The 27,058-nt window shown below is 35.2% G+C and overlaps 1 protein-coding gene across 4 annotated transcripts in view; it reads left to right on the top strand.

The window, feature by feature from the left end:
• Positions 1–27,058, top strand: part of NEO1 (neogenin 1) — a 240,018-nt gene that overhangs the window by 56,300 nt on the left and 156,660 nt on the right. For all 4 annotated transcript variants that reach the window (XM_079907492.1, XM_079907491.1, XM_079907493.1 and 1 more), the window contains 3 exons: positions 15,100–15,417; positions 21,065–21,340; positions 24,299–24,452. In XM_079907492.1, the coding sequence (XP_079763618.1) occupies positions 15,100–15,417; positions 21,065–21,340; positions 24,299–24,452 (748 nt within the window). The remainder of the gene's footprint in view (positions 1–15,099; positions 15,418–21,064; positions 21,341–24,298; positions 24,453–27,058) is intronic.

Here is a 27,058-nt window from a genome sequence, read left to right as displayed (position 1 = left end):
GTTTTCACCTCTTTTTCCTCCTCCCAAGATTATTTCACATCACAAGTGTGTGACCAAGAGATTAAGAGGTCAATGAATGAGCTTTGAATTTGTCTGTGACAACATGACAGCTTACTAATGCAGGCTTGAATTAACAAGCCTTTGAATTCAGTTTATTTTCATCAGTAAATATACAGTTGAATAGAAGAATTCTAGAACCTAGTCTACAGACCTTGTGAGACTATGACATGGTTTTTCTGAAACATCTGTATATTTTGCAATGAGAGCTTGTACATGCACAACATTCTTTGCAGAAAATAGCTTTGATACTATAAGATTCATTATTAAGGATTTGTAGTCTTGTGTTATTCTCTTTTGTGTATATTTAAGTTGTTAGATTGTCCTGTGGGATTTCATAAATATTGCTTTTGTTAATAAAGCTGCTGACAGCAAAAGCTTTCAGTAAATTATTCATATGCTGTTTGTTTTTTGTGTTCAAGAATTAATGCATCTTTATGCAGGGTTTTTTTAAGCTGAGCTTGGTAACAATTTGTAGACATGGTGTACAGTGCACTTGAATAAAATCTGTAATGCTTGTTTTCCATATGAGAAAAGTACTCTGTGATATTTAGAGCAACATCAGCTCTCTAGAATATAGCTGATCTCTGAAGTATAATGGAAAATAGCTTTCAGAAATGTGAAATAATTACTCAGAGAAATTTCTCGTCTTTAAAGATGCGGGCCACTGAATTTTATCTCTGTTTTTCTTGTTCACTATCATTTGTGTACTTACTGTTCTCTTTGGTTCATTGAAAGCTTTACATCTTGTTTTACCATCTTCCCCTTCATTCCAGGTCTGTCATTGTTCTGGATAATTTGTGTGTCTGCTTGGCTTATCTTTCTAATACCAGCTTCATTACTTTCAGTACTTTAACTTCCTCATCTCCAGTGACTTCTCTTTTATGCTACTTCAAGCATCAGCTTCCACAATGGCACCCTACCCCTTGTCATCACTCAGCAGTGCTGAAATACTGAAATAATATCACAGTCTCAGCACAGTCTCCTGTCCTTCCAGCTTTCTCACATTGTACTGGCACCATTTTTACCTATCACAGTTCACTTCTGTTTATTTCCTTTCCTATCTGTTTTAGATTCCATTGACAACCACTTTCTGATATCTTCAGCTCTATTTCATTGTCACTTTCTACTCATCTGCCTAGAAAAATTCAGTTTTAAATGTCTAAACTTTCTCTTCACTTTATACTCTACAAAATCATGTTCTCTTATTTGAACCTCTTTAAATACAGTTACCAACCTTAACTGAGCTTTCAGTGTAGCTGAGTAATCCTATTTTCCCTTTTTCTGTGCTCTCTTCCTTTCTCACTGAAGCTGCTTCAGGTGTTTATCACTACCAGCAGACACCTTCCTCACACCACCCCCCAGCCTACCCACACCATCAACAGTTGTACTCACCTTATGCTTAAGAGACTATACAAGCAATTAACAATGACTCCCTTAACTACCACCAAGCCTACTCGTAATCTTATCCTAACTTCTTGTTATAACAAAGGAAGTGTCCTTTGTCTGATCCAAAATTAACCCTCCTACATGTCTTTTTACACTATACTTTTTATACTATAGATATTAATGCTATTGATACAATTTCCCTTTAAGCATTGCTTTAGTTTCATTGTGCAAATCTGACATGCTGTATTTTTATCTTCATTAACTTCAAAATATTTTGTAATTTCTCATGTGATTTCTTCTTTGATCTATGGGTTATTTAGAAGTATGGTGCTTAATTTCCAAATATTTTAGGATTTTCCAGGTATTTGTTATTGATTTATAGTTTAATTCCATAATGGTTGGAAAACATACTTTGTACAATTTCATTTCCCTCATATGCACATTAGTAGTCATCCAAAGATTTAAGGGGACTCTTATGCCAAACTCAGGAGATCCTCTCTCCCTCCTTCCCTCTCTCCCTCCCTCCTTCCCTCTCTCCCTCCCTCCCTCTCTCTGCAGCTTCCTCCTCTTTCATACTCTGCCCTGCAAATTGTAGTCACTTTGGCCTCCCCAACTCTGACCTCTGTCTTTTCAATTCTGTGTGATTTTGGAACTCCCTCTGCTTTGCTCTTCCTCAAGCTAAGGCTTGGAAAGATGGGATATCTATAGGCTGTAAGATGTGGTAATTTTAGAAATCATCTTGTTTGTTTACTTTCTCTCAGGGGTCATAGTCCTGTGCTGCCTGTTGTCCATTGTCTGAAAAGCATTATTTCATTGATTTTTGTCTAGTGTGCTAGTTGTCTAAGGCAGGAGGGTAAGTCTAGTCCCTGTTACTTTGGATCCTAATCTTACCCTCTTCTTGTCTGAATATTCTACTTTACCCTCTACTGGTTCTATCTTTCAACATGCTCAAGTCTGTCCTCTGTAACAAAGAATATAAAAGAAGACCAAGGTCAGATTTTCTTTATTTACCACCCTGTCTCTCCTCTACCTTTTATAGCCAAACACTTTGAAAGTGGTCTTGATACCCTTGTTTGTCAAACGTGTTGTTTGGTGAAATGGCAGAATCTGCACCACCTGGACACTTGTTATGTAGAAATCCCCATCCTAAAACTACTGAATGATAACTTGAATTTTAACAGAATATAACAAGGTGATTGGTCTATACACTAACATTTGACAAGTGCTGTTCTACATTTTACAGGCTCTGTTTCTTCATTTTTCCATCTTGTTCCTGAGTGCATTGTAGTCTGGCATCTGTCTTTGCTAACTATACTAAATCTGTTCTTGCCTAGGTCATCGATGACCTTCTCAAAATGTATCCAGTGAATGAGTGTCCGTCTGTATTTTACTCTCAGCAGTTCATCCTCCTCCTTGAAATATTCCTTTGGCTCCTGGGATGACATGTTCTCTTACCCTCTGACCTCTGTGACTTTTGCAGGCTTTTTCTCTGCCTTAAATGTTGGTATTCTGCAGAAACTGGCCCTCTGCTTTCTTCACATTTTACATTTCTTAGTCTATCTCATTTTCTCTTGTAACCTCAGTTTCAACATGTATTTCCATCCTGAATTCCAAGCTTGTATGTCCTTAAACTCTCCATCTCTGTGACAGACACCGTGATCCCCCTACTGTGTCCTTTTCCTCAGTGATGGCACTTCAGTTTAGCCATTGTTCTGGCCAGAAACTTGTCAGTCGTCTTGGACTCCTCCATCGCGCTTAACTCCATACTTACCTCACTTCCACATTTAATCAGTCTCCAAAGCTTATTGCTTTGACTCTAAAAATTCATTAAATCTGCCCATTTCTCTTAGTCACTCTAGCTACTTGTCTAAATAGGACTTCATCAGGTTTTAACTGAGATCACTGCAGTGGTTTCCTATTTTCCTTATCTCCAGTCTTGTTCTCTTTAAATTAATCTTCATTTTGCAGCAAAAATGACCCTTTTAATAAGTAAATGTGATCTTCACTTCTTATCTTAAAGCCCTTGCCAAACTTCTTAACTTCTTAACTTAGCATATAAAAATCCTCATGACCTGGTCCCTGTCCACCCAGTTCTGAATTTCTTTGAGTGCTTTGCCTCTTCCACTACCATCTTGTTTCTAGGCTTTTGTGCCTGCTTTTCCTTTGACTGGGCACATCTGCTCTTCACTGGCTGGCTCCTCCTCTCAGATATCACATTAATAATCACATTTTGCATGTATGTCTTCCCTGACTCTCTAGGCGAGTTTGCCTCTCTCTGTGCAGCTTATTATACATACCCTGTCGTGGCTCCTACCATGTTGTTCTGTGGTTGTATTTGTGTGAGCTGTGATTATATCATTGTGTGTCTTCACTGTAAGCAGTCTGAGGGTGGGTACTAGTGTCTAATATTGTAACTTAGGTGCTTATCGTCTTTCATTCATTCAACAAACATTCATTGAGCACTTACTGTAAATGCCTGGCAAGGTTTCTGCTCTCATCAAGCTTACGTTGGATTGTGGGGTTGGGAATAGCTTAAGGGTGGAGCGAGAAACAATAAACAACAAGAGAAGAATTTTTTATTCTTATTCATGATAGATCCTTAGTAATATGTTTGAAAGAATTATTGTATAAATTATTATTTTAAAGAGCCCTTGAAGTCCAGAAATCTTTGATGTCATTGTTATTAATTTAAGCTCTTGAAACTCTGCTCTCTAAAAATGTAATAACCCTTTTGGACCTAGTGATCTGTGGTAATTAGCTTATTATTCAGGAACTTTTACTCTACCTAGTCTTAGTTTTATTTTATCTAATTTCCCTGAACAAAGCTGTGGTATCAAAGGTTATTAGAGGTCACTTTAGAAATAGCAGTGAGAAGTAAACTTCAAAAATAATAAATTATGTTATTATTAAGAGAGGATATTTTATGTGCATTGTTTTTTATAAAGGTCAAGATCGAGATCCTAAAATTAGAAAAATTTCTCCTTAAATAGCCAAAATATAGATTTGATAGTCAGTAGGTTAAGTTAAACTGAAATTGACGTAATATTTGGAACACTTTTCTTAAAACGCTGTCACTTTATTAATTTCTAACTCTTTAATTATATGAAAAAGTGATATTAAATTTATTTTAAAATCTTGTATACCCAGAGTATCAATTAAGATTTTTTATTCCAAGCATTACAAATTTTAACTAACTTCAGCAAAAAAGAAATTTATTAGAATGATGTGGGGTAGCTTAAAGGATCAGTGGAAAAACTAAAGAACCAAACAAGTGTCTACCGTATCATTTAGGTCAAAGAGATTATTTTTTTATAAATTATAACTCTTCTGGGTTATATAATTAATTCTACCTGTTTGAATTTTCTTGAGACCTTATGCCTAAGAGTATATGCTTCATGTTGCATAGTTTCTGATATATTGTAATTGCCTAGACAATCAACAATCCAGTTGAGTGTTTTGCTCTTAATGTTTTTATATTGCAAAAGCATCTAGGAGTAAGGACATTTTCCTACATAACAGTACCGTTAATCACATCTAAGAAAATTAAACTGAGTATTATCTAATATACTAAAAATTTTAATTCACCCGAATATTCCCTACATGCTTTTTGAAGCCCAGGACTCAATAAAAGTCCACTCATTTCATTGCATTTGTTTTTGTCTCTTCAGTCACTTTTCATCTAGAATAATTCTCTTGCCTTTGTTTTTCATGACATTGACTCCTTTTTGAAGAGTCCAGGGAATTTGTCCTGTAGAATGTCTCACATTCTGAATTTGTGTATTATTCCTTCATGCTTAGATTTAGGTTCAACACTTCTAGCATAAATATTACAGTGCTTCTTACTGCATGCCGTCAGGGAGTATATGATGTCAGGCTGTCTCACTACTGGTAATACTGAATTTGATCCCTTAGTTAAGGGGATGACCACCAGATCTGTTCATTATGAAGGTACATTTCTTCTTTATAGATAATCAGTAATTTGTGGATGACACTCTGAAATTGTGTGACTATCCTTTTTTCAGAAACCTTCATCCAATAGTGTGAGCATTCATCAATAATGAATTGATTATTACTACAATTTTTAATTAAAAGTTTCCAAAATGTTTCATTTCTAAATAGGCATTTCTGAGTAAGTGTCGAAGAGAGGGTGCTGATAGTTGCTTAAAATTCTTTAATTTTTACTATTTAGATATGGTAGACCGGTTATTTATATTTGACAGCCAGAAAGAGCTTTGCTTTGATCCCTCATATCTACTGTCATGATTCATAGTCTTTTACCCTTTGCAGAAACAATGCAGCTTTTTTTTTTTTTAGAAAGAACTTGCTTGTTTGCTTTAAAGCATATTAATGAAGAGTAGCATAGTCCATTGCAGTGCTGACCAGTAGAAATATAGTGTAAGCCACATAATTAAAATTTTTCCATGTACCACATTAGAAAATTTAAAAGAAACAAGTGAAATTAATTTTTAAATATTCTATTTAAATATATCCAAAATATTTAAACATGTAATCAGTATAAAAATTATTAATGAGATATTTTGCATTCTTTGTGTGTGTGCATACTAAGTGTTCTAAGTTTGGTTTGTATTTTATGAAATCTTAATTTAGATAGTCACATTTCAAATTCTCAATAGCCACATCACGAAGTGGCTACTCTATAGGTTAGTTCCAATATCCATTTGGATATTGGTTTAGTGGTTATGATCTTGGGCACAGGGAAGCCAGACTAACTTGGTTCGAATCTCACCTTCTTCATTGGTAGCTTCATGACTTTGGACATTATTTATTCTCTTTGTGGCTTAGTTTTCTCATTGTAAATGGGGATAATAATAATTACTACCACTAGTTTTGGAGGATTGAAAGAATTAATATAGGTAAAGCACTAGAATAATGCCTGGCACATGGTAACTGTGCAGTAAATATTAAGTATTATTATAGTACCTTTAGACTTGGTCCCATAATTACTATTTTGTCTTAGAAGTATCCTTGTATTTTGTTAGAGTTAGGACTAGTTCTTGGATCCCTTGACTTCTGTTTTGTATCAGGCTGTTTCTTGCCCTCAGTCTCCTGCTTTACCTCTTCTGTGGTGACTTTATAAATGAATAAGATGAACTAGATTTTCCAGGACAGTTTTGGTTTCAAGTGTTCACTCCTCTGGTTACTATAATTTGGTGAAATGAATGGGAAAACCCCAAAACTCTGCAAATGGTAATGAGTTAGTAAAAAATTTATTGTTATGACTTTTTAAACAACCCACAAAATATTGACAGCCACAGTAAACTGGGTTGTTGTTGCCTTTCTCTTTGTAAAACCCACAAATGCCTCTGTATTACAAAAGCCTATATAATTGTAGCAGCGAGATAAAGCGTTAGCATACGGAGTAGAGGTGGTATTGAATATTCATGAGTATAGTTGTATCCAGTTCAGAGTTATTTAGAATGTGTTTCAAATTAGATTACTCTCCATTTTTGTATTAGGTCAGATTAACTGTAGATGATTGGAAAGGAAGTATTTAAAGAAGTTTTACAAAGGAGATACCCTGTTTAAAAAAAACTTGACAATTTATTGTGATAAAACATTTTGTAGTCAGAACACTACTGCTCATGGTAGAAAAGTATGAACCATAACAATCAAAGAAGTATTGAATTACAGCGTAAAACTGTCACCATTCAGATCTTTGGATTCACCTCCAGGTTAATATTCGCATTATATTATCATTGAGCTTATATTTTCTTCAGTATAATATGCAAAAATGGAACTGAAAAAAACTCTTGTTTCAGAAATTCAGAAGACCCATCAAGTACTGAGTGAGATGTATTACTCTTAGGACAGTCTTCTGGCCACAAATAACAAAAAATTGCTTATAAAATGTTTAGATAACTATCTAAACATGAAGGTTTATATAGTTAATAGAAGTTCTATATAGTTAATATAAAAATTCTTATATTTTTCTCATCTAGCAGAATGAAAACTGACCAATTCAGATTTTCCCTCTATTTTGATGTGTAATATAAGTATTGCTAATATTGTTGGCATGTTAACTATTATTAACATACTTTTTCTAAGAATTAGAGAATTTTCAGTTAACTGTTCATAACATTAGTGGTACTGTTTGTAGGTTATCAGATTGTACCTAGTCTTCTTGCTGATCACATGGAAATGATAAGGTATTAATATTATTTATTTATGACACTTTAAAAAGTGATACTAAAACATTTTTACAAAGGACAGATTTGAAATCATCTGAATATAAAATTTTTGAGAATGAAGCTGATCTTAAAAAACAGTGGAGATTTGATGTTATGCAAAGTCACTCAGAATCACTAATACTGAATTCCATCTTGGCCCACCCACCCTTCAAACCTGTAGGGTTCTGAAAAGGATACAAACAAACAAAACACAAGAACAAACCAAGGTACAAATAGCAAGTAGCAGTGACAAACGAGGGGTCACTTTAATACTCTTTTGTAGTCTCGCCTTCTAGTTGGGAAGATAGGCCCTTAAAAACAAAGTTAAATGCTGAGAAGAGCACATGTTGGGCAGGATAAAAGACTTTTTCAGAGAGAGTTGTCAGAGAAGGCCTCTGTAGAAGTGACAGTTGGGTTGAAACGTGAAGGAAGACAAAAAGCTAGCCCTGTGACAGTAGAGTGGTGTGGAGCTAGTGTTCACGCAGAGGGAGAGCAAATGCAAAGACTTCAGCATGGGAAAGAAAACTGCTTGTTCAAGAAATTGAATTATGTGGCCAGAGTTTATTGAGTTAGAAGGAGTGTGATGTAAGATTAGGCTGTAGAGAGGCAGGAACCAGATCCTGTAGCCCTTCTGAATGCTGTGGTAATGAATTTGGATTTTATATTAGCTGTAATAGGAAGCTGTTGAAAGATTAGGCAGAGAAGAAAGATGACCACACTTGAGTTTTAAGATCACTTCACATTATTTTATACATAATTGTCAAAATGTGACTAAAAGTAAAAAAAATAAGGTCCATATTTTATGCATAACAATTTCTAAAATGTGACTGGTGAACACTGAGGTCCTAGATTTTAGCAGTTTGGGGGGAAATATTGTAAGCTTTTGAACTATGAATAGTTACTGTTTATTGAGGACCAAGTAATGAGGTGGGTGCTTTTACACATGTCTTCACAGAAATTTCCTTAAAAGGAAGCTATTATTTTTCCTATTTTATAGGGGAGAAAATTTTGGATACAGAGAGAAATTAACTAGCATAGCAGAGTTAGGATTCGAAACCATGTCTGCCTGACTGCATTTTACCAAAGTTTTTTTCCACTATGGCTGTTTTTGCGGGGGGAGGGCAAGAGGAGGAAGGCTGAAAATTGAAGAAAAGGAAAGCACTCTTACTATAATAAATGTTTATTGAATAAATTCACATAATTTCATTTTGAGGAGTGGTGGGGAAGGTAGATGCTGTAAATTAGAACAATCAAATGTTACCGATTAGGATATTATGATCTTGAAAAAGAATTTCTGACCCCGCTTTGATTAGAAGTTCACATTTGCTGTTTTTATGGTATATCTGTACCATGAAAGTTTTTCAAAACATATGTGTTTGTCACACAGTTAAAATCATCCATGTAATATTAACTACTAACCACTTATCTTACTTGAAATCCCCAGGAAAGGAGTTTTGCATGCTCAGTAGTTCAGTTCAGCGGAATTAGCTGTGTGAGGAGGAATTAGCTGTGTGAGGCAGAGAGGGGAGCAATGATTGCTGTATAGCAAAACGGGGTAGAAAACATTTAACTCTAAAGTGTTGTTTGTTCTTCTTAATAGATAACATGAATGTATTTGGTTGAGCCCTTAGAATGTTGAATTATTTGAACTTTCTAATTTTTAAATGTTTTAATTATAAATTGAGAACTAGAAGCTAGAGAGCCTGAGCTATATGGAGATAGTGGACACCAAGAGCTCAGGAAGGATGAAATATAGGATTTAGAGACTGACTGGATGGGTTGGGATGATCAAAAGTAATGTTAAGGAGTAAAAGAAATATGAAGTCCTTCAACATTAGTCTCTTAGCTTATAGTGAAGAGATAATTTTCCTAGGATGAATAACATTCTACAGAATGCTTATATTTGTAGGTATTTAAAAATGTTTGCTTACCCTTCTGTTCTGTATTTCTGCTACTGTCAATAACTTTGAACCTCTTTGGGCAATAAGACAGCTAGGTATCATTTTATTTCTGCTAGTATTTATATACTATGTGGTGTTTTGTTGGTTTTTTTTTTTTACTCTGGGTACAGTAAATTTAGAATAATTATTGGCCACATAATTAAAGTGTGCAGTGAGTGTTATGATTTGTTGATATTTGGGGGTGGGGGGATTCCAACTGAAATGAGTTCCCTGTGGATATTTTCCTTTCACAAGATGGAATTCTGTCAAGAAGTGTGAAATATTCTATCAAAAAGTGAGGAATAGTCTATCAAGAAGTGAGAGCTATTCCATTAAGAAGTGAGAAATTTGCAGAGAACTGAGAACGTAGAAGAGATCAGATAGAATCATTAAGCCTATTTCAGAATAATTTGTACAGTGACTCTAGTTGTAGTAAACTAAAATTAAGCAAACTTAAGTGGATAGGGAATCAGGACCCTGGTGAGGAGTATAGGACAGTTTTTATACAAAGTCAGCCAGGGAGTGAGTGTCTGATAACTCTTCTACTGTGACAAAGGAAAAGTGGTTAAAGACAATGGTGATGGATCTTTTGAAAAATAAACCCTCTGTCCTCAACAAAAGATTAATCACCACCACCAACAAAAAATTTTTTGTCATAGAATAAAAAGATGCCAAGAAGAATGCATAAGCAATTGTTCATATTTTTTAAAGTGAATAATACAGAAATCCATGGAGTAAAAAGCCTTCTCCCTGTACACTCTCCATCAGCAGCTCAATCCTGCTACTCTCCCCAGGAGAAAACTCTGTTGACTTTTCTTCCAGACTTTTCCCTCTATATTTACATTTAATTATATGCATACACACACACACACATATATATATATACCTGTGTACATATAGTTTAATGTAAGTGGGGTCATCTTATACACATTTTAAAACTTGAATGTTTTTTATTTAACAAATATATGTATTTTGACAATCATTCAATCTAAGTATATGAATATACCCCAGACTTTTCATATTGTCCCCTCCTATGTACACTAAATATAAAGATGAAAATAGCTTTATTTCTGCTTAAAGAAACAATACTATTTTTAATGTAAAATATTCAGACAATACCAAAGATGAAAGAAATAGTTAAAAAGCAACTGAAATCTCACCACACTGAGATGATCCCCATTTTGGTGACTAGTTAAGCTTATCCCTTTAGGTATTCACACAAGTGTAAACATAGACCCATATCTACCACATACATGTTTATAATATTTATCAGTGGATTACATACAAGCTGATTTTTATCACAAAATTGTTTTACTTGTGCTTGGGGATTTTTATCCTCCCTCCCTGTCCCCCCATCCCCCACCAGTCCCCTCTCATCTTTCCCCTCCCAGTGACAGGTCGTAACAACCTGGTGTATACTTTCCTATGTTTCTCAGTGCTCCTACAATCATATGCATATGCCTGCATTGTTCATTTTTCACAGAACTCATTTCAGATCAATTGAAACGTAGCTTACTCGTTTTTTGCTTGCTAAATATTCTAAGGCAGGAATCAGTAAACTACAGCCAATAGATCAAATCCATCCTGCTGTTTTTGTAAATAAAGTTTTATTGAAACACAGTTTCACCCATTTTTCTGTTGAGTGGTGTGACCTTTTAAATTTTTTATCTGTTATATGTGATATATTTTCTTCCAATCTGGTCTCTTTTGCTTTGTTATGGTATTTTGCCATACAAGAGTTTTTTTGTTTTGTTTTGTTTTTTAATTTAAACACAGTGAAGTAAAGCAAATCTATCTTTTCTAGCTTTAAGGTTTCCTATTTTGATTTAGAAGGTTGCCTAACTCCAGGGTACTCTCTCTCTGTATTTTCCTAAAACTTTCATGACTTAATTTTTTCATAAGTCTGGAATGTATTTTTCTATATGTATATGAGTGGTGGTGTAGTGTGGTTAAGATCACAGACTCTGGTTTTGTCACTTACTATATACCTGTGTGACCTTGGACAAGTTAATTAACATTTCTGTGCTTCAGTTTCCTTCTTTAAAATGGAAATAATAATAGTACCTATCTCATAAGGTAGTAGTGAAGATTGTGTGGTTACTATGTAAATAATGTTTAGAACAGTGCCTGATACACAGAAACACGTGTCTATTATTATATGTTGTGAGTAGATGTCCCAGTTTTCTCCTCTGTGGATAACTAGTTGCCCTAGTAACATTTGTTGAGTAATTCATCCTTTTCCCAAAATGCCATCTCTACTGCATATTAAGTTTCCAAATATATATAGCTGTATTTTGGGGCTCTGTAGCTTGTTACGTGGCTCTGTTTTACCCTGTTTCAGAACATAGTGGCTTAATTACTGTAGCTTTATAAATATTGGTAACTGATGAGTGCAGTTACTTTACTTTGTTCTTCTAAATTATTTTGACTCTTCTTGGTTTTCTTTGCTCTTCTATATAATTTTTTTTAAAAGCTCATCAAAATTAACGAAAACCCTGCTTGTTAGTAAGTTTTATTGTGCAAGAGAGTGATACTAATTGCCTAGTATTGGAATGGAACCTGTGGTCTCATTAATACTTTAAGCAGTGGAAGTTTTTAGAAGTTATCTGGTTGTATAATCTAAAGATTGATACCATCCACTGTGCTAGGTGGGCACTGAGAATATGGTGAATAAAAACACTGGAGAAAGATAGATCGTAACCCTGCAGTTCCCAAACTGTACCCTGAGATACCCCACAGCACCTCAGTGAACTTACAGGAATATTTCAGACTTTTTAGGGAAACATATCTGTTAGACACCATGTAAACTTCTAGGTCAAGGTAGTTCACAGTTCAACATTTAATTGTGCTGCTTTCATCTTGATGCTGCGATATCTTCGTGAAGTTGGGTTTTTGGTGGTCACTGTGATAAAAAGCAAGTATCATGCAGAAATGTGTGGAACAGGAAATGAGGATGGCAATATCCAATGGGATTTCAAGGTTTGAGAAGTTGTGCAAAGCCCAGTAGGTGCACACAACCCATAAGTAATTGTGATTACTGAAAGATGAAATTAAAATATTTTTCAATTTATGTGTATTATTTTTTCAAACGGGTACTAACTTGTTAAGACACAAGTATTTATTCATTCATTTGAACCTAACAACCAGAACTCTTAGGTATTTCTTTTAGCCTAAGGAATTCATGAAAAAAATTACTGAACAAATAAGGGTACCAGGAACCAAGAAAATTTGCAACTCTCTATGCCTTAACAAGTTGTTACAAACATTTAAAGATTAATACATTTGAAGTGCTATGTGGGTAGATTACTGTATGCCATGCCTGCTTGTAACAGGGCAAACTAATCTTGCCTGGGCTTTAGGGACAGATAGCTTTTCTGAGAAAGTGATATTTAAGCTGAGCTTGAGGGAAGACTAGTTAATTGGAGAGGGGTGCCGGTGAGAATAGCTCGTGTGAAGAGGGCAGATGTTGTATGAGACTGACAGGAGTGCAGCATGCTTTACCGGATGAAGGAAGAGCGATTCAAGGGGAGGGGCCTGGAGAGGAGGCAGAGACCAATCACAGAGTGATGCGGCAAGCCAGTTAAGAAGTTTATTTAGATTTTTTTAAATAAAAAGTAGTGGCAAGCCTTTGAGAGATTTTAAGTGAAGGAAGACTATCTTAGGTCACCCCCTGCTGAGAGAATAAAGTAAAAGATGATAAATGTAAATATTTAAGCAATGCTATATTCTAAGTATACTGAATGGATGGATATTTTTTGGTAAAATTTTGAAGTGCCTTGATTTTTCAAAGGCATTTGTAAACTTTAATGAGTATAATTTTTTCTTAATTTTTTGAACACATATACTCTTTTGTTCAACTTGGTTGATATGACATAGGCTTTTTAAATGAAATAAAATCAAAACCAAGATAAAACATTAAACTGTAAAATATTTATATTGGTGTAATTTTTTTGTATTTTTTGTCAAATGGCAAAGACTTTGTCCAAATTTTTAAATTAATTTTATTTATTAATATAGTTAATGACTATTTTAAATTGTTAATTTGCATAATTTAACTGCCAATCTAATATATCTCTGAGTTTAAATTTGGGTGGTGTAATGAAGACTTAATAGTTATACAGAAAAGGTATAAAGGTAATTTTTCTTATTTAACCATTTTTTACTGCCCTGAAGTTTATATTTTGATTTATTTTACTATAGTTCCAGTAAATTAATGCAGTATAAAAATTTTTATCGTAATAAGAAGCAAATTACTGTAGGTTACTTCTGAAAATTTCCTAAAGCTCACTTTCAAGAGTTTTAGGACTTGAAGAATCAGTTTCATATTCATCATATGGGGATTGAAACCCCTCGTGGTGTTTGGGAAAGGGTGCTTAGTCTATTTGGAATTTATTTATCGTTGTAAGTGTTGGAAAATGTTAAACCAAGTGAATATTATTTCCTTTCCTCTGCCAGTGTGTTTCATATTTATTTATAACTATTCTTTTATTAGGTAATAAAGAATTAGTGTCATACTTAAATTCATAATGTAAGTAACCTATAAATAAAGGGCTGTGTAGATGTATATTTGAAAAAGTCTTGGTTTCATTTGTTCATATGAAGAAATGTGATTCCAACTCGAGTTGTTCACAAAGGAGTTGATCAGTAGTTCTCGTGGAAAAAAGAGGTAAAACTAAGTTGGAAAGCTTTCTCTGGCTGAGAATATAGGGTTTATAGCAAATGTTTTCTTTAAATTATGTTTTTTCCATGTTCAAAGAACTGGCTGAAGACTTAGAAAAATTAACCTGATCCCTCCAGTGGTCTTTACATCAAAATGAATTCTAGATGAAGATTAAATATAGAACATGAAACCACAAAAGTACTAGCACAAAACAAAGCTGAATTTTAAAAAATATTCTTGCGATAAAGAAAACCTTTTTAAATGTAACAGATTTACTTTTATGTAGTTAAAATATATTTTCTTATAACAAAAAAATCATAATATCAAAGTAGAAAAAAGAACATTTACAAAACTTGATAGCTATGTCCAAAAATTGCTTTTAGTCAATAGGATGAATAATCCACTAGAAAAATGGACAAAGGGTGTGTACAGTGAATTTATGAAAGAAATACAGCTGGTAAACATAGAAGAGATACTGTATTAACAAAGAATCATTTCAGTTTTCTACCTCCTTTACATTCTGTAGAAAATTTCACTTTGAATACCGTAATTTTAAATATTTTTAAATCCCATTGTAGGGTTTGAAATAAAACTTTTACTAGATACTCATATCATCTAACAAGGTTGGATTATCTCTGCTAGCAGGGTCTTTTTTCCTAATGTTCTTCTAAGTGGGTCAAATTTTGATTTTCTAATAAAAAGTAGATTTTATTTATTAGATATTCATAGTGAAATGACTGTATTTGTGTATCATACCTAAGGGGGAACCACTTAAGAATAATTTTTGGACATGTTATATTTTCTTACAGCAGTAGTAGAGGAAAGTTTTGCTTAACTTTGTTCTTTTTCTTTATTATTTTGGCAGGATCCAGCATTCGGACATTCACTCCATTTTATTTTTTGGTGGAACCAGTGGATACCCTCTCAGTTAGAGGCTCTTCTGGTATACTAAACTGTTCAGCATATTCTGAGCCTTCTCCAAAAATTGAATGGAAAAAAGATGGAACTTTTTTAAACTTAGTGTCAGACGATCGACGCCAGCTTCTCCCAGATGGATCTTTATTTATTAGCAATGTGGTGCATTCCAAACACAATAAACCTGATGAAGGTTATTATCAGTGTGTGGCCACTGTTGAGAGTCTTGGAACTATTGTCAGCAGAACAGCCAAGCTCACAGTAGCAGGTAAGTTTTGTTGAGTAATTTATTTGTATTTTCAAATTTTTTATAAAGGGTAAATCTTGATGGAAGCAGTATTGTCTTAGAGTTTTCATTAAACTGGTTACAGCAAATACACTCATTTAACAAGTATCTATTGAGCATATACCAGGTGTATAGGATTATGCTAGGACTTGATCAGTGCTGTAGGGATTAAACTATACCACTTTTCCGCTTTCTAATGGTTTAGATGGCTTAAAGTTGCTATCAGAAGTACTGAGCCAGGTCTTTTTATCTTTTTAACTTGGAAATGGCAAAAGAAGTTGTGCAGGAAAATTGTCACTTTGATTGTGAACTTTTACCCTACCCACATAACCATTTAGCATGAGTCAGTCTTGGTTCTTTATGCCTTAACCAAGGAAATGACATTTAATTGGAATATTTAAAAATCTGTAGGATACCGTGCTCTGAAACGGGAGAGGCCACCGTAGTGGGGAGCCCGCTCACCGCAATGAAGAGTGGCCCACACTCACCGCAACTAGAGAAGGCCCACCAAAAACTAAAAATTAAAAAAAAAAATCTGTAGGATATATATGTATATATATAAAGAGCAGAAGGTTGTAAAGAGAAAAATTCACTCTCTTTTAGCGCATTCCTGTTTGAAAAATGTTGGAAAGTGTAAGAACAATTAAAGATCTAGAAAGATAAGCTATGGTTCCTAAAGAGATCATACTGTTTGCAGTAGATATTATAGTCCTCAGATCAGTGTTTTTACACTTGAGAACCAGATGAAGTAAGTTTCTGTTAAGGGTCAGATTGTACAAAAATTGTTTTATCTTTAAGTCTTATATTTATTCTCACCTTGGTGAAATGCTAACATGTGAACAAAGAATATGACTGAGACAGTAGTTTCCCATCTTGTTCCCACTCTTGGATCATGGCTCCCCACCTCCTACTCACTACAGGTTGTATTTGCTTGTTCATTCAGAGTGTGATGGCTCTTTTTCTCTTTGCAGCCAAATACTCAAAAGTTGAATTTGAGTGTGATGTACAGCCACTGTAATTATTTCATAATCACAGATTGAGGATGGAAAAATAAAAGGAGAAAAGAATCAGGCCTTTTGACAGTTTGCCTTTTCTCTTTTTTCTTTCTTCTCTTTCTTTCAAAAATCTTTTTGCCATACTTTCTCCAAAATGTTGATAAATAAGTTAGCATTATGACTGACTGCCCCTATAATGTCACTTAGGTCAGCCTTTGTTTATCATTCACATTTTAAGCTGGGCTTTTGATCTTAACTCCTTCCTCTCAGCTGTCCCCCACGTCCAATCACCAAATCGAGTGAATTCTGCTTCCTAATTCCTCTGTACTTGATCCACATGCTCCTTCCTGAGGCTACTCCTGGTCATCCCTCATCACAACCTTGTAACTGTCTGCCACCTCATTTTTTCCCTCCTCCAACCCAGTCTCCACTGTGTGGTCAGAGCACTCTTTCTCACCCTTCAGTGGCTCTCCAGTAAACAACATCAAGTTAATGTCTAAACTCTTTAACAGGCCTGTTGAGTTCTTTCGTGAGGTTACCTCCACTTCTCCAGCTTCATTCCTAACACTCCGTTCTGCTTCTGTCCCTGCCCCCTACCACCATCAGCACCCTCACCTCATTTTAGGCTCTGGCAGTACTGAATGTTTTCACTTCCTTTCATCCTCTGCCTCTGACCTTTGTTCACGGCTTCCTCACTGCCTATTAATCCTGTCCTCCACCTTTTCTTCTCTTTCTTCTCCTCTGCTAGGTTTGTTCATCATTCCTTTTAGCTTTCATATCCTTTAGGAAACATTTTTGACCTAATATCTAAGTAAATAGGCAATTTTAATACAAAACCCAAGTTCTTTTGCTGCATACAACATTCTGTAGGAGATTTGTTTAACCTGCTCTTGGCCTGGGTATCAGGAGGAAATAATATCTAAGCTAAGACATGAGTAGAAGTTCTTCTTAATAGTTGCATAGTATCCATTGTATTTGTATATATTGTGATTTATCTAAAAATTCCCTTTTTGATGAATAGTTAATGGATAAAAATTGTTTGATCTTATAGACAGTAGTATAGTGAACAAACTTTTGCAAATCTTTATTTCTGTAGAATAGAATACGACTGGAGATGGGGGGAATGAGGGCATGAAGAGGGTGGGAAAGGGGTGGGTACAAGGAACGGGAATGACTGCAAGTGAATACAAAGTTTCTTTGGGGGATGGTGAAAATGTTCTAAAATTAGATGATAGTGATGGTTGCACAACGCTGCATATACTAAAGACCACTGAATTGTGCACTTTAAATGGTAGCCTTTATCATATAAATTGTACCTCAGTAAAACTATTTTTAAAAAAATGCTGCCAAAAAAAGATACGCTCCTGCTAAATTGCCATTCTGAAAAACTATTGGTTAGAGTTCTTTGTTTGCAAGCAATAGAAACTGACTCTGGCTAAGTCAAACAAGAAGGGGAATTTTTGAAAGCACACTAAGTAGATAGCTCATAGAATTAAATGTGACAGGTCTTCTTCTCTGGGCTGTCTCATATCTCCACAGCAGAAATTTTTCTTTTACTGCCTGGGCAGTCCCCTGGCTGTGGGTGTTTTGTGCCCAAAGGTGGGGTAACTGGGTAGTCTAAATACACACACTGTTAATCCCTTCTTGTCAATCCCATGCCTCACTCCCACTCTCTCTCTTTTCTCCTGCAATTCTCCAAAGACAGCAGGACAAACTGGCCTCCTACTCGTGAGCAAAAGAAGCTGCAGCGTTTTCTGCCTCGATATGTCAGTTACTAGTTCCTCCATCTGCTTTCCCTATCCAGAAACTTTTTGAAATCTCTTGTCTGCCAACTTCCCATATGTTGTTGTGGGTTTATATTTTAAAAAATTACTCATTTTCATGAGAGCACAGGAGGGAGAATATTTTGACTTTTTAAAAATAGAACTAGTTCTTGGTTTTATTTGATTCCTTTTGTCCTCTACTTTATTAGTTTCTGTTTATCTTTGTTAATTCTTGCTTCTAATTTTCCAATTTCTGAAAAGTAGATATTTGGTTAATTTTATCTTTATTTCTTTCCTTCAAAAATCCCCTTGAAATAAAAAATAAGAAAAAATTTGTAGCAGAGCTAGACAACCTGTGTGTCATTTCCATATAGACTAATTGACTATCATAGAACTAGAAAACCTGGAATTATGTTTCTCATTATTTAATGTTTGCTAGTCTTTGAAGAAACATTTTGTTGTGTTCTGAGCATATCAGAGTCACTTAAAATTTTGTTTTTATTTTTATACAATTTTTAAAGGTTACTTGCCATTTACAGTTATTATAAAATTATTGGCTATATTCTTCATGTTGTGCAATACATCATTGAGCCTATCTTATACCCAATAGTTTGTACCTTCCACTCCCCCTCCCATGTGTCCCCACCCCACTTTCCCCCACGTTAACCACTAGTTTTTTCTGTATATCTGCTCTTTTTTTTTTTAAGAAAAAAAGATAATTTAGATTTTATTATAAGAAGAGGTTCTGCTCATCTAAGGCACCTTTAGAAATAAATAGCCCACAGATTGGGGAAAATATTCACAGTATATGCTTAAAAAAGAACTCATGGCTGCAATATATTTTTAATAACTACTACAAACCAACAATAAAAAGAAAAACAACACTTTTTTTTTTTTTTTAAATGCGGTACGCAGGCCTCTCACTGTTGTGGCCTCTCCTGTTGCGGATCACAGGCTCCAGACGCGCAGGCTCAGTGGCCATGGCTCACAGGCCCAGCCGCTCCGCAGCATGTGGGATCTTCCCAGACCGGGGTCATGAACCTGTGTCCCCTGCATCGGCAGGTGGACTCTCAACCACTGCACCACCAGGGAAGCCCCAACCCTATTTTTTAATGGGCAAAAGACTTGAACAGACATTTAATAAGAGAAAATGTAGGTGTAGCTGATATCACATGTAAAGATGCTCAAAATCATTAATCATTAGGAAAATGCAAATTAAAACCACAATGGGGTACCATTTCACACCTGTTAGAGTGGCTAAAAGTCAAAAAGTACGCCAGTACCAAATGAGGATGTGGAGCAGTGGATCCTTGTATATCTGCTCTTAACCATTACGTTCTGTGGCGTCTACAAAGTATTTATGACTACATTTTTTGGGTTAATATTCTATTTTGAAATAATTTTAAATTTGTGGAATTGTCATAAGAATGAAACCAAGAAATCTCATATATTCTTCAATCAGATTACCCGATTGTTAACATTTTACCACATCTGCTTATCATCTAATATGCACATACCCACATAAAATTTTTTCTTAACCATTAAGAGTAAGTTGCAGATGTTACCCCAACCTAAATACTTCTGTGTGTATTTCCTAAAAACAAGGACCTCTTCCTAAGTAAACATCCATCAATATTAGGAAATTAACCTTAATAAAATTCTATCATTTAATCCATAGATACAATTCATATTTCATTGGTTGTCTCAATAATGTTCTAAGTAGCAGAAAAAACAAAAGCAGAAACTTTGCCCCATCATCCCCCTTCCTTTCTGGTCCAGGGTTACAAGTTTTACTTAGTAGTTCTCTCCTTAGATTCTTACGATCTCAAACCATTCTTCAGTTTATCCTTGTCTCATTTCAGATTTTCTAATTTTCCTCCATGAATAGATTTAGATTTTGCATTTTGGGGAGAAATATCACAGAAGTGATGCTGTATTATTAGTGCATCATATCAGGAAGCATGTGGTGTTTTGTTCCATTACTGGTGATGTTAACTTTTATTACTTGGTTAAGATTGTCTGTACTATGTTTCTTTACTCTAAAGTTAATAAATACTTTGTACTTTTATTAATTAGTAATAAGTATTTTGGGAAGAAGTAATTTGATACTCTGTAAATATCCTATTCTTCATCCAACTTTCACTTACTAGTTTTAGCATCCATTCTTGATTCTTCCTGCATTAATGTTCATTATCCCAGATCTAGCCAGAGGAAACTCCTTTTGATCTGACTTCTGTGTCCTTTTGATATGTCCCTGTTATCCTTTAGATACTTCCTTACTTTCTCTCACAAGATTTTCCAGACTCATATTGTTCTTTCCCTACTCCAGTCCTAGAATCAGCCATTTCTCCAAGCTGCGTTAGTGGAGAATAGTATTTAGAAATCATGATTAGGTCACCGTATGTACACATTGCTACTGAAGTGACATTGATTCTGGACTCTCTGGCCAGAGTTAGTATGCGTGTGTGTGTATCTGTAATAACTGTATATGAAACGTATATATATTTTACGCATATACATTTATATCCAGATATACATCTATCTATATACATCTATAGTTTTATAAAACTGTTAAGTTTACACTGATACCTCTGTTCTAGTGCAATACCATGGGATTTATTCTACCCTTCTGCTTTTAATATTTGTACCTTGCTTCTTCAACTGTGAGGAATCTGACTCCAGTTATTCCTAGTACATTTATTTACTTGATCTGTATCCCTGTATGTAGCCAATATCCTGACCCATGGACCTTCTTGACCCTGGTTCCACTACACATGTGGCCACACCGGCTGACTTGCTCCTGGTTCCTATGACTACATTTTAAAGTAATATTTAACTACTTTTTATTTTCTCGTTTTCTTTATTGTCTAGGTCTTCCAAGATTTTCCAGCCAACCAGAACCTTCTTCGGTTTATGTTGGGAACAGTGCAATTCTGAATTGTGAAGTTAATGCAGATTTGGTCCCATTTGTGAGGTGGGAACAGAACAGACAGCCTCTTCTTCTGGATGATAGACTTACCAAACTTCCAAGTGGAACACTAGTTATCAGCAACGCAACTGAAGGAGATGGGGGACTCTATCGCTGCATAGTTGAAAGTGGTGGACCACCAAAGTATAGTGATGAAGTTGAATTAAAAGTTCTTCCAGGTATTAGATTATTATCAGCACTGATGGTTTTATGTTTATTAATGGATAAAAATTGTTCTGTTAGAATTTTTTTTAATAAACACTGTTACAGGTGTGGGTTGAGATATTAATGTCAGCATAAAGAGTTTCAGTTTCTTACAGGGAGACAAAAGAAGAAAACATACCAGACAGATTTTTAGCAAATGTGTTGGTCAGTAAAAATTTACCAAGCAGTAAAGTATGTTCAGTATCTGTGGCATTCTTCGTGGCCAAAGAAACATTAGCTCTGTGTCTTTTGTCAAACCTCTATCTTCTGCTCTCTCCCCCAATAGCATACTTTTTATAGTTCTCTTACCTCCCTGTAATAAGGTTGTTTTTATAGTTCTCTTACCTCCCTGTAATAGGGTTGTTTTTGTAGTTAAGTCTTTTTACTTATAAGAATCAGAGACTCACTCAGGCTGGTTCATATAAGGGATGGGCAGAGTAGTAACTGTTAGTACAGCATCTCTAGAGACACTGGTGAGCAAGAGTTCTTGGATCTTTGTGATGCTCCCCCATTTTAATGAACGCTCCTCTTTCTGTCTTTCCTTCTCTTTGTGGGTTCTCATTCTTTCTGCCCTTACTGGCTTTCCTCATAATCTGTTTTGTGCATCTTTTCTCAGCTCTGTAACTTCTGCTTTCTTGTGATGTCCTCTCACTTGTGGCTCATCATAGTCCCTCTACCCTCTTGGTGTTTCATGACCTTTCAGCTTCTGTTCGCACTGCTACATGCCTGATTCTTTCCATATTTCTCATTTCAAATCTGAGTTGGACCATCCCTACATTGTTTGGACAGTTTTTATATATAACCATTTTGTAGGCATGTTTTTAGCCTATGGATTGGCTTGCAAAGGGAGGCCAATGTTATCCAATGTTATGAGCAGCCACTCTTGAGAGTATTCCTAATGGGCCTTGAACTGATTTTTTAAAATGCAGTTTCTTCCTTTGTCATCATCGTTCTTGCTCTTATCATTCCTATCCCAGTGTATTCTCAGCTCAGCAGCCACAGTTATCTTTTAAGATGTTTATTAGATCATGTCACATCTTTGCGTAAAACCTTCTAATGGTTTCCCATCTCAGAGCAAATGTTAAAAGTCCTTGGCCTGTAAGGTTTTGTATAACCTTAATGCCACCTCCCTCCCCCATCTCTCTTCTTACATCTCATACCCTTCTCTCCCTCACTCTGTGATTGTTGCCACCTTATGTTTTTAGAACACTCCAAACATGCTCTTGCTTTAGGGTCTTTCTACTTGCCGTTTTCTCTGCCTGGACTCCTCTTCCCTCAGATATCTCTGCCTGACTCACTGTCTTACCTCTCTGTTCAAATATCACTTTATCAGTGAAGCTTTCTTGGACCACTGTTTAAAACAACAGTCTTCCATTTGTGCCCCAGCACTTTCTCCTTCCCCCTTCATTTTACTTGAGAACATATCACCAGCTGACATACCATGTCTTTTATTTGTTGTCTCTCTCCCCTTATTAGTATGTAAGCTCAACTAGGGCAGGGAATTTTGTCTGCTGCCAAGAATGGTAACTGGCACATAGAAGCCAATAAATATTTGTTCAGATTTGTTTGTTTTGATCAAAATTTGATTAATTCTAGGTAAATAGTTCAAGGTGAAAGAGAACTATTGCTATATAGCGATGTCTTCCTGCCTACTTCCTGACTTGCTTTTATGTGACAGAGGGCATATTTGATAGCAGACAGAGGTCATATTTTTTTCTCTAAATCTGTGGTAGCAGTCAAGCAAATCCTAAAACCAGATTCAAGTAAATAAGATTCTTGGTGTCAAAAGGATGAGCCACCATGAAATATCTGAAACAAAAAGTACAGAATGTTTTGTTTACTTAACAGAGAGCTATGCTTGTAAAGCATAGTCGTCTTGAATAATGCAAACTGCTAATCTCCTATAAAATTTTTGGGAAGACATTGTTCTTGGTGTGTTGGTTAGGAGGCTGGGTTGGGTTGATGTCAGTAATAGAAGCATGTTTTGTGGTTGGTTACAGAGATGAGAGCAGTGTCAGCCTTAGAAGCAAGGGATTCCACCACTGAATGGCTGACTTTTAAAGGCATTGGTTAAACTCATTGGTTGGCTTTCAAAGGCATGTTCACTGAAGCGAGTTGTACTGAACTATTAGACAGTGTTTACTTGTTACCATAGCTACAGAACTGTCATCGATTGGTTACATAAGTTTAAGGCCAGCTCTGGTGGTTGTTACCATGGCTATAGAACATCTTTTTCTAAGAGTATGGGGATAAGAGTCACATCTCTTTGCCTGAGAACAGTCTTTTTTTCTCAAAACTTAACATTAGAAATAGCACCCCCATCTAGTAGAGAACCCTATCTTCTACCCCACGAGTATGGCCTTTTCATATGCTCATAAGAGGGCAGCTGTATGAAGTGAACACACGTATAGTGGTAGCCTGTTAGTTGCACCATTATAAAATCAAAGGTTTGACAGTCTAAGTGAGAAAGTCAAAGCGATGAAGATCAAAGATTTTCAGAAGTAACACACAGGTGTAGGGAAGGAAAAGAAACCACTTATGGTATCCCTGTGAGTGGGGAGGATACTGCTAAGGGTCCTGAGCTTGATCAGTCTTTTTTCTATTTGTACCACTCATGAAGCATTTACTTTATGTTACCTTTTAAAATGAAGGGGATTCATGTCAGATCTCACTCAGATGACCAGTAAGCACATTGAAAGCAGGAGCTATAACTTATACATCTTTAAGGCCCCCAGAGAGCCTAGCACAAAGTTTTGCACATGGAAATTATTAAGAAATGTTTGCTAATTTAAATGGAATTTTCTTGTCACTTTTGCTTAAACTATTTTGTTGTATAAAGCCACACAGACTGAATAGGAATTTGCCATTCTTTATCATTAAAGTGGTAAAGTGCTTTCTTAATTATTGTCTTTTGTTTAATTTTTTTTTTTTAGATCCTGAGGTTACATCAAACTTGGTATTTTTGAAACAACCTTCTTCCTTAGTCAGAGTCATTGGTCAGAGTGCAGTGTTACCATGTGTTGCTTCAGGACTTCCTACTCCAACCATTAGATGGATGAAAAATGAGGAAGCGCTTGACACGGAAAGGTAAAAATGTCTGCCTAAAAGCCTTTTCAGCCTTAGTGTGAGACTTGGTCTGATCTTATTTGGGACTCTTGATTAATTTTAAAACGATTATATCTTTCATTTTTATTTAACTATATCATGATGCTCATTTATCATTCTTGAAATATGTTTATATTGCTGTATATGATTAGGATGTTTAAAGAAAAAAATGCTTTTAAGATATTAAGGGATAATTATTCCATTGTTTTTTTCTGAGCTGCAGTACACTTAAATTCAGGCCTTAGGACCTCCTTCCCTAAATTGTTGCAAGAGTTTCTGATCCTGACTACCTGAGACGTCTCACTTACTCTCATATGCATTTTGTCGATAGTAGTTTTTTTTCTTTACTTAAACAATAAAAGAAAATGTATTCCTCATTCTTTTGTTTTTGCCTTTTAAAATCATACCAGCTTCCTTGTATGATCACAAAATTTTCATCTTACACACCAGCCTTTTCTATTGACATCAGCCACCTGTCATCTCTCCCAACCCCCCTCATTACTTCCTTAGGTAATGGATACTTTTCTCAGTTGTATTTTGGTAAGAGAACTGAGGTGGTGGTGGTGGTGGTAGTTAGGTATGTTTTGTTTACAAAACAAAGTCGTTTTGTGCATTGTAGGATGTTTAGTAACATCCCGGGCCTTTGCCCATGAGATGCAGTAGCACTCCCAAGCTGTGACAACCAAAAATGTTTCTAGATATTGCCAGATGTCTCTTGGGGAACAAAATTGTCCCCAGTTGAGAACCAATGTCCTAGAGCAGTGCTTTCCAATAGAAGTGTGATGTAAGCCACATACATATATAATATTAAAATTTCTAGTATACACGCACTACTAAATATACTAATTTATGCAGTGTACAGGTGAAAGGGAAATTTAGTTCTACCAAAACAGTGAAGTTTGTGTTTAATGCTGCTTCAACTTTTACATTTAAATAAAAATTAAATAAAATTAAAATTCTGTTCCTGAGTCAGTCTGGCCACATTTCAAGTGTCAGTAGCCACATGTGGCTAGTGGCTATTGATTTGGACAGAGCAAGTATAGAGCTTCGCAGTTGAGTAATTCAAAGTAAGCAGATAATCTTAATTTGTGTCGTTCAGTAAACAAGACATGGAAGGGGATATCTGACTAGTCAGCTTAGTGATCAACCTTTACTGATCAGTGGGGATGCTAGAATACAATCAGATTGTTCCTCACTTGTTCCATTAGCAAAACTGAGAGTATCATCTTCAGTATCATCTGATTTCTTGCTGAACACCTATGCAGTCACCAACTTCTGCCTGTATTTTACTTCCTTTTTTCCACACTCTTTTTCCCAGCTAAATATTATGCAAAGAATTTCTAAGACTTCAAGGGAATTATTTTAAACTTACGCTACCTGAAACATAAGGAACCTTAAAATAGGGGATACAAATTTCAAGCTCTTAGAGTAGAAATTTTAATTGGCTGCATGTTAGAACAAAGTATCAGGAATGGGAAAGCTGAGCTAGGTTATTTTTAAAACTTTTATATTTCTTAATCATAGAAGTACATTCTGAAGATAAATAATGATATAAGAGTTTGATTTCTTAAGTAAGAAATAAAAGTGAGAATTTCTGTGATTCTCATTTGTTTATACAGTAATTATTCAACAAATATTTATTGAATGCTGATTACGTTAGGCCCTATTCTAGCAGGGAATAGAGTAGTGAACCAAATAGAGGTTTTTTGCTCTCACGGAGCTTGTATTCCAGTGCTGAAGAGTGAGGCAATAATCATATGAACGTATGAAATTTTAGTTTATGATAAGTGCTATGAAGAAAATTAAGGCAAATTTAGTCATTTCCTAGTAATATTACTCTGAATTTTAAGGATAAATAGGAGACATAAGATTGAGTAGACTGTTTCCAACCTTGAGTTCTGTAGGCTTCTGAATACTTGCGTTATATGGTAGAAAAGTCTGAGAAGCATTGCTTTGATATATCACTGTCTCAGGAAGCTTCAGAAGAATATAAGAGCAGGATACTGTTGGTGTTGTTCACATTGATGTTTCCAGACCCTGTGCTTCAGGTTAGATGCAGGTAATTACTCAAAATATCTGTTTCTCCCAGGGCCTTATGAGATATATAGATGGACCTTAGTTAATAAATTGTTTAGACTTCAAATTAGAAAGAAATTTAGAAATTGAAAGAAAAAAGTGGCTAGAAATCCAGGTAGTAACTGGGCTGGGTCTAGTAAAAAAACTTAAATTATTGGACATCCTTCTCTATCGTTAATTTTAAGACCTCTTTGAAAATGAATATTTTAAAACATTTCCATGGCTTTTATAAATGTCTTAAGAATTGATATATTTACTTAATCTTTTGATCAGATTTGTTCCGATCCAAACCAAACATAGGTATTGAAGTGGAGGTGGTGGTGGAAATGTATCCCATTCATTGAGTAGTTTTATTTGAAAGGGGGAGAATTTAGAAAATACAGATGCCAAAGTACAAGGTGACTGACAGCAAAATATAATTTAGTAATTAAATAATGTTATGTTTTAGTGGAATGATAGATTAGAACCCAGCTGCAAAAGAACAGGTTATAGTTATAAAGATGCTTAATGTT

This window comes from Stenella coeruleoalba (genome assembly GCF_951394435.1).
Source record: "Stenella coeruleoalba genome assembly, chromosome: 2".
Lineage (NCBI taxonomy): Eukaryota > Metazoa > Chordata > Mammalia > Artiodactyla > Delphinidae > Stenella > Stenella coeruleoalba.
Note: the sequence above shows the minus strand (reverse complement) of the source record. Positions and strands in the feature narration are given on the sequence as shown.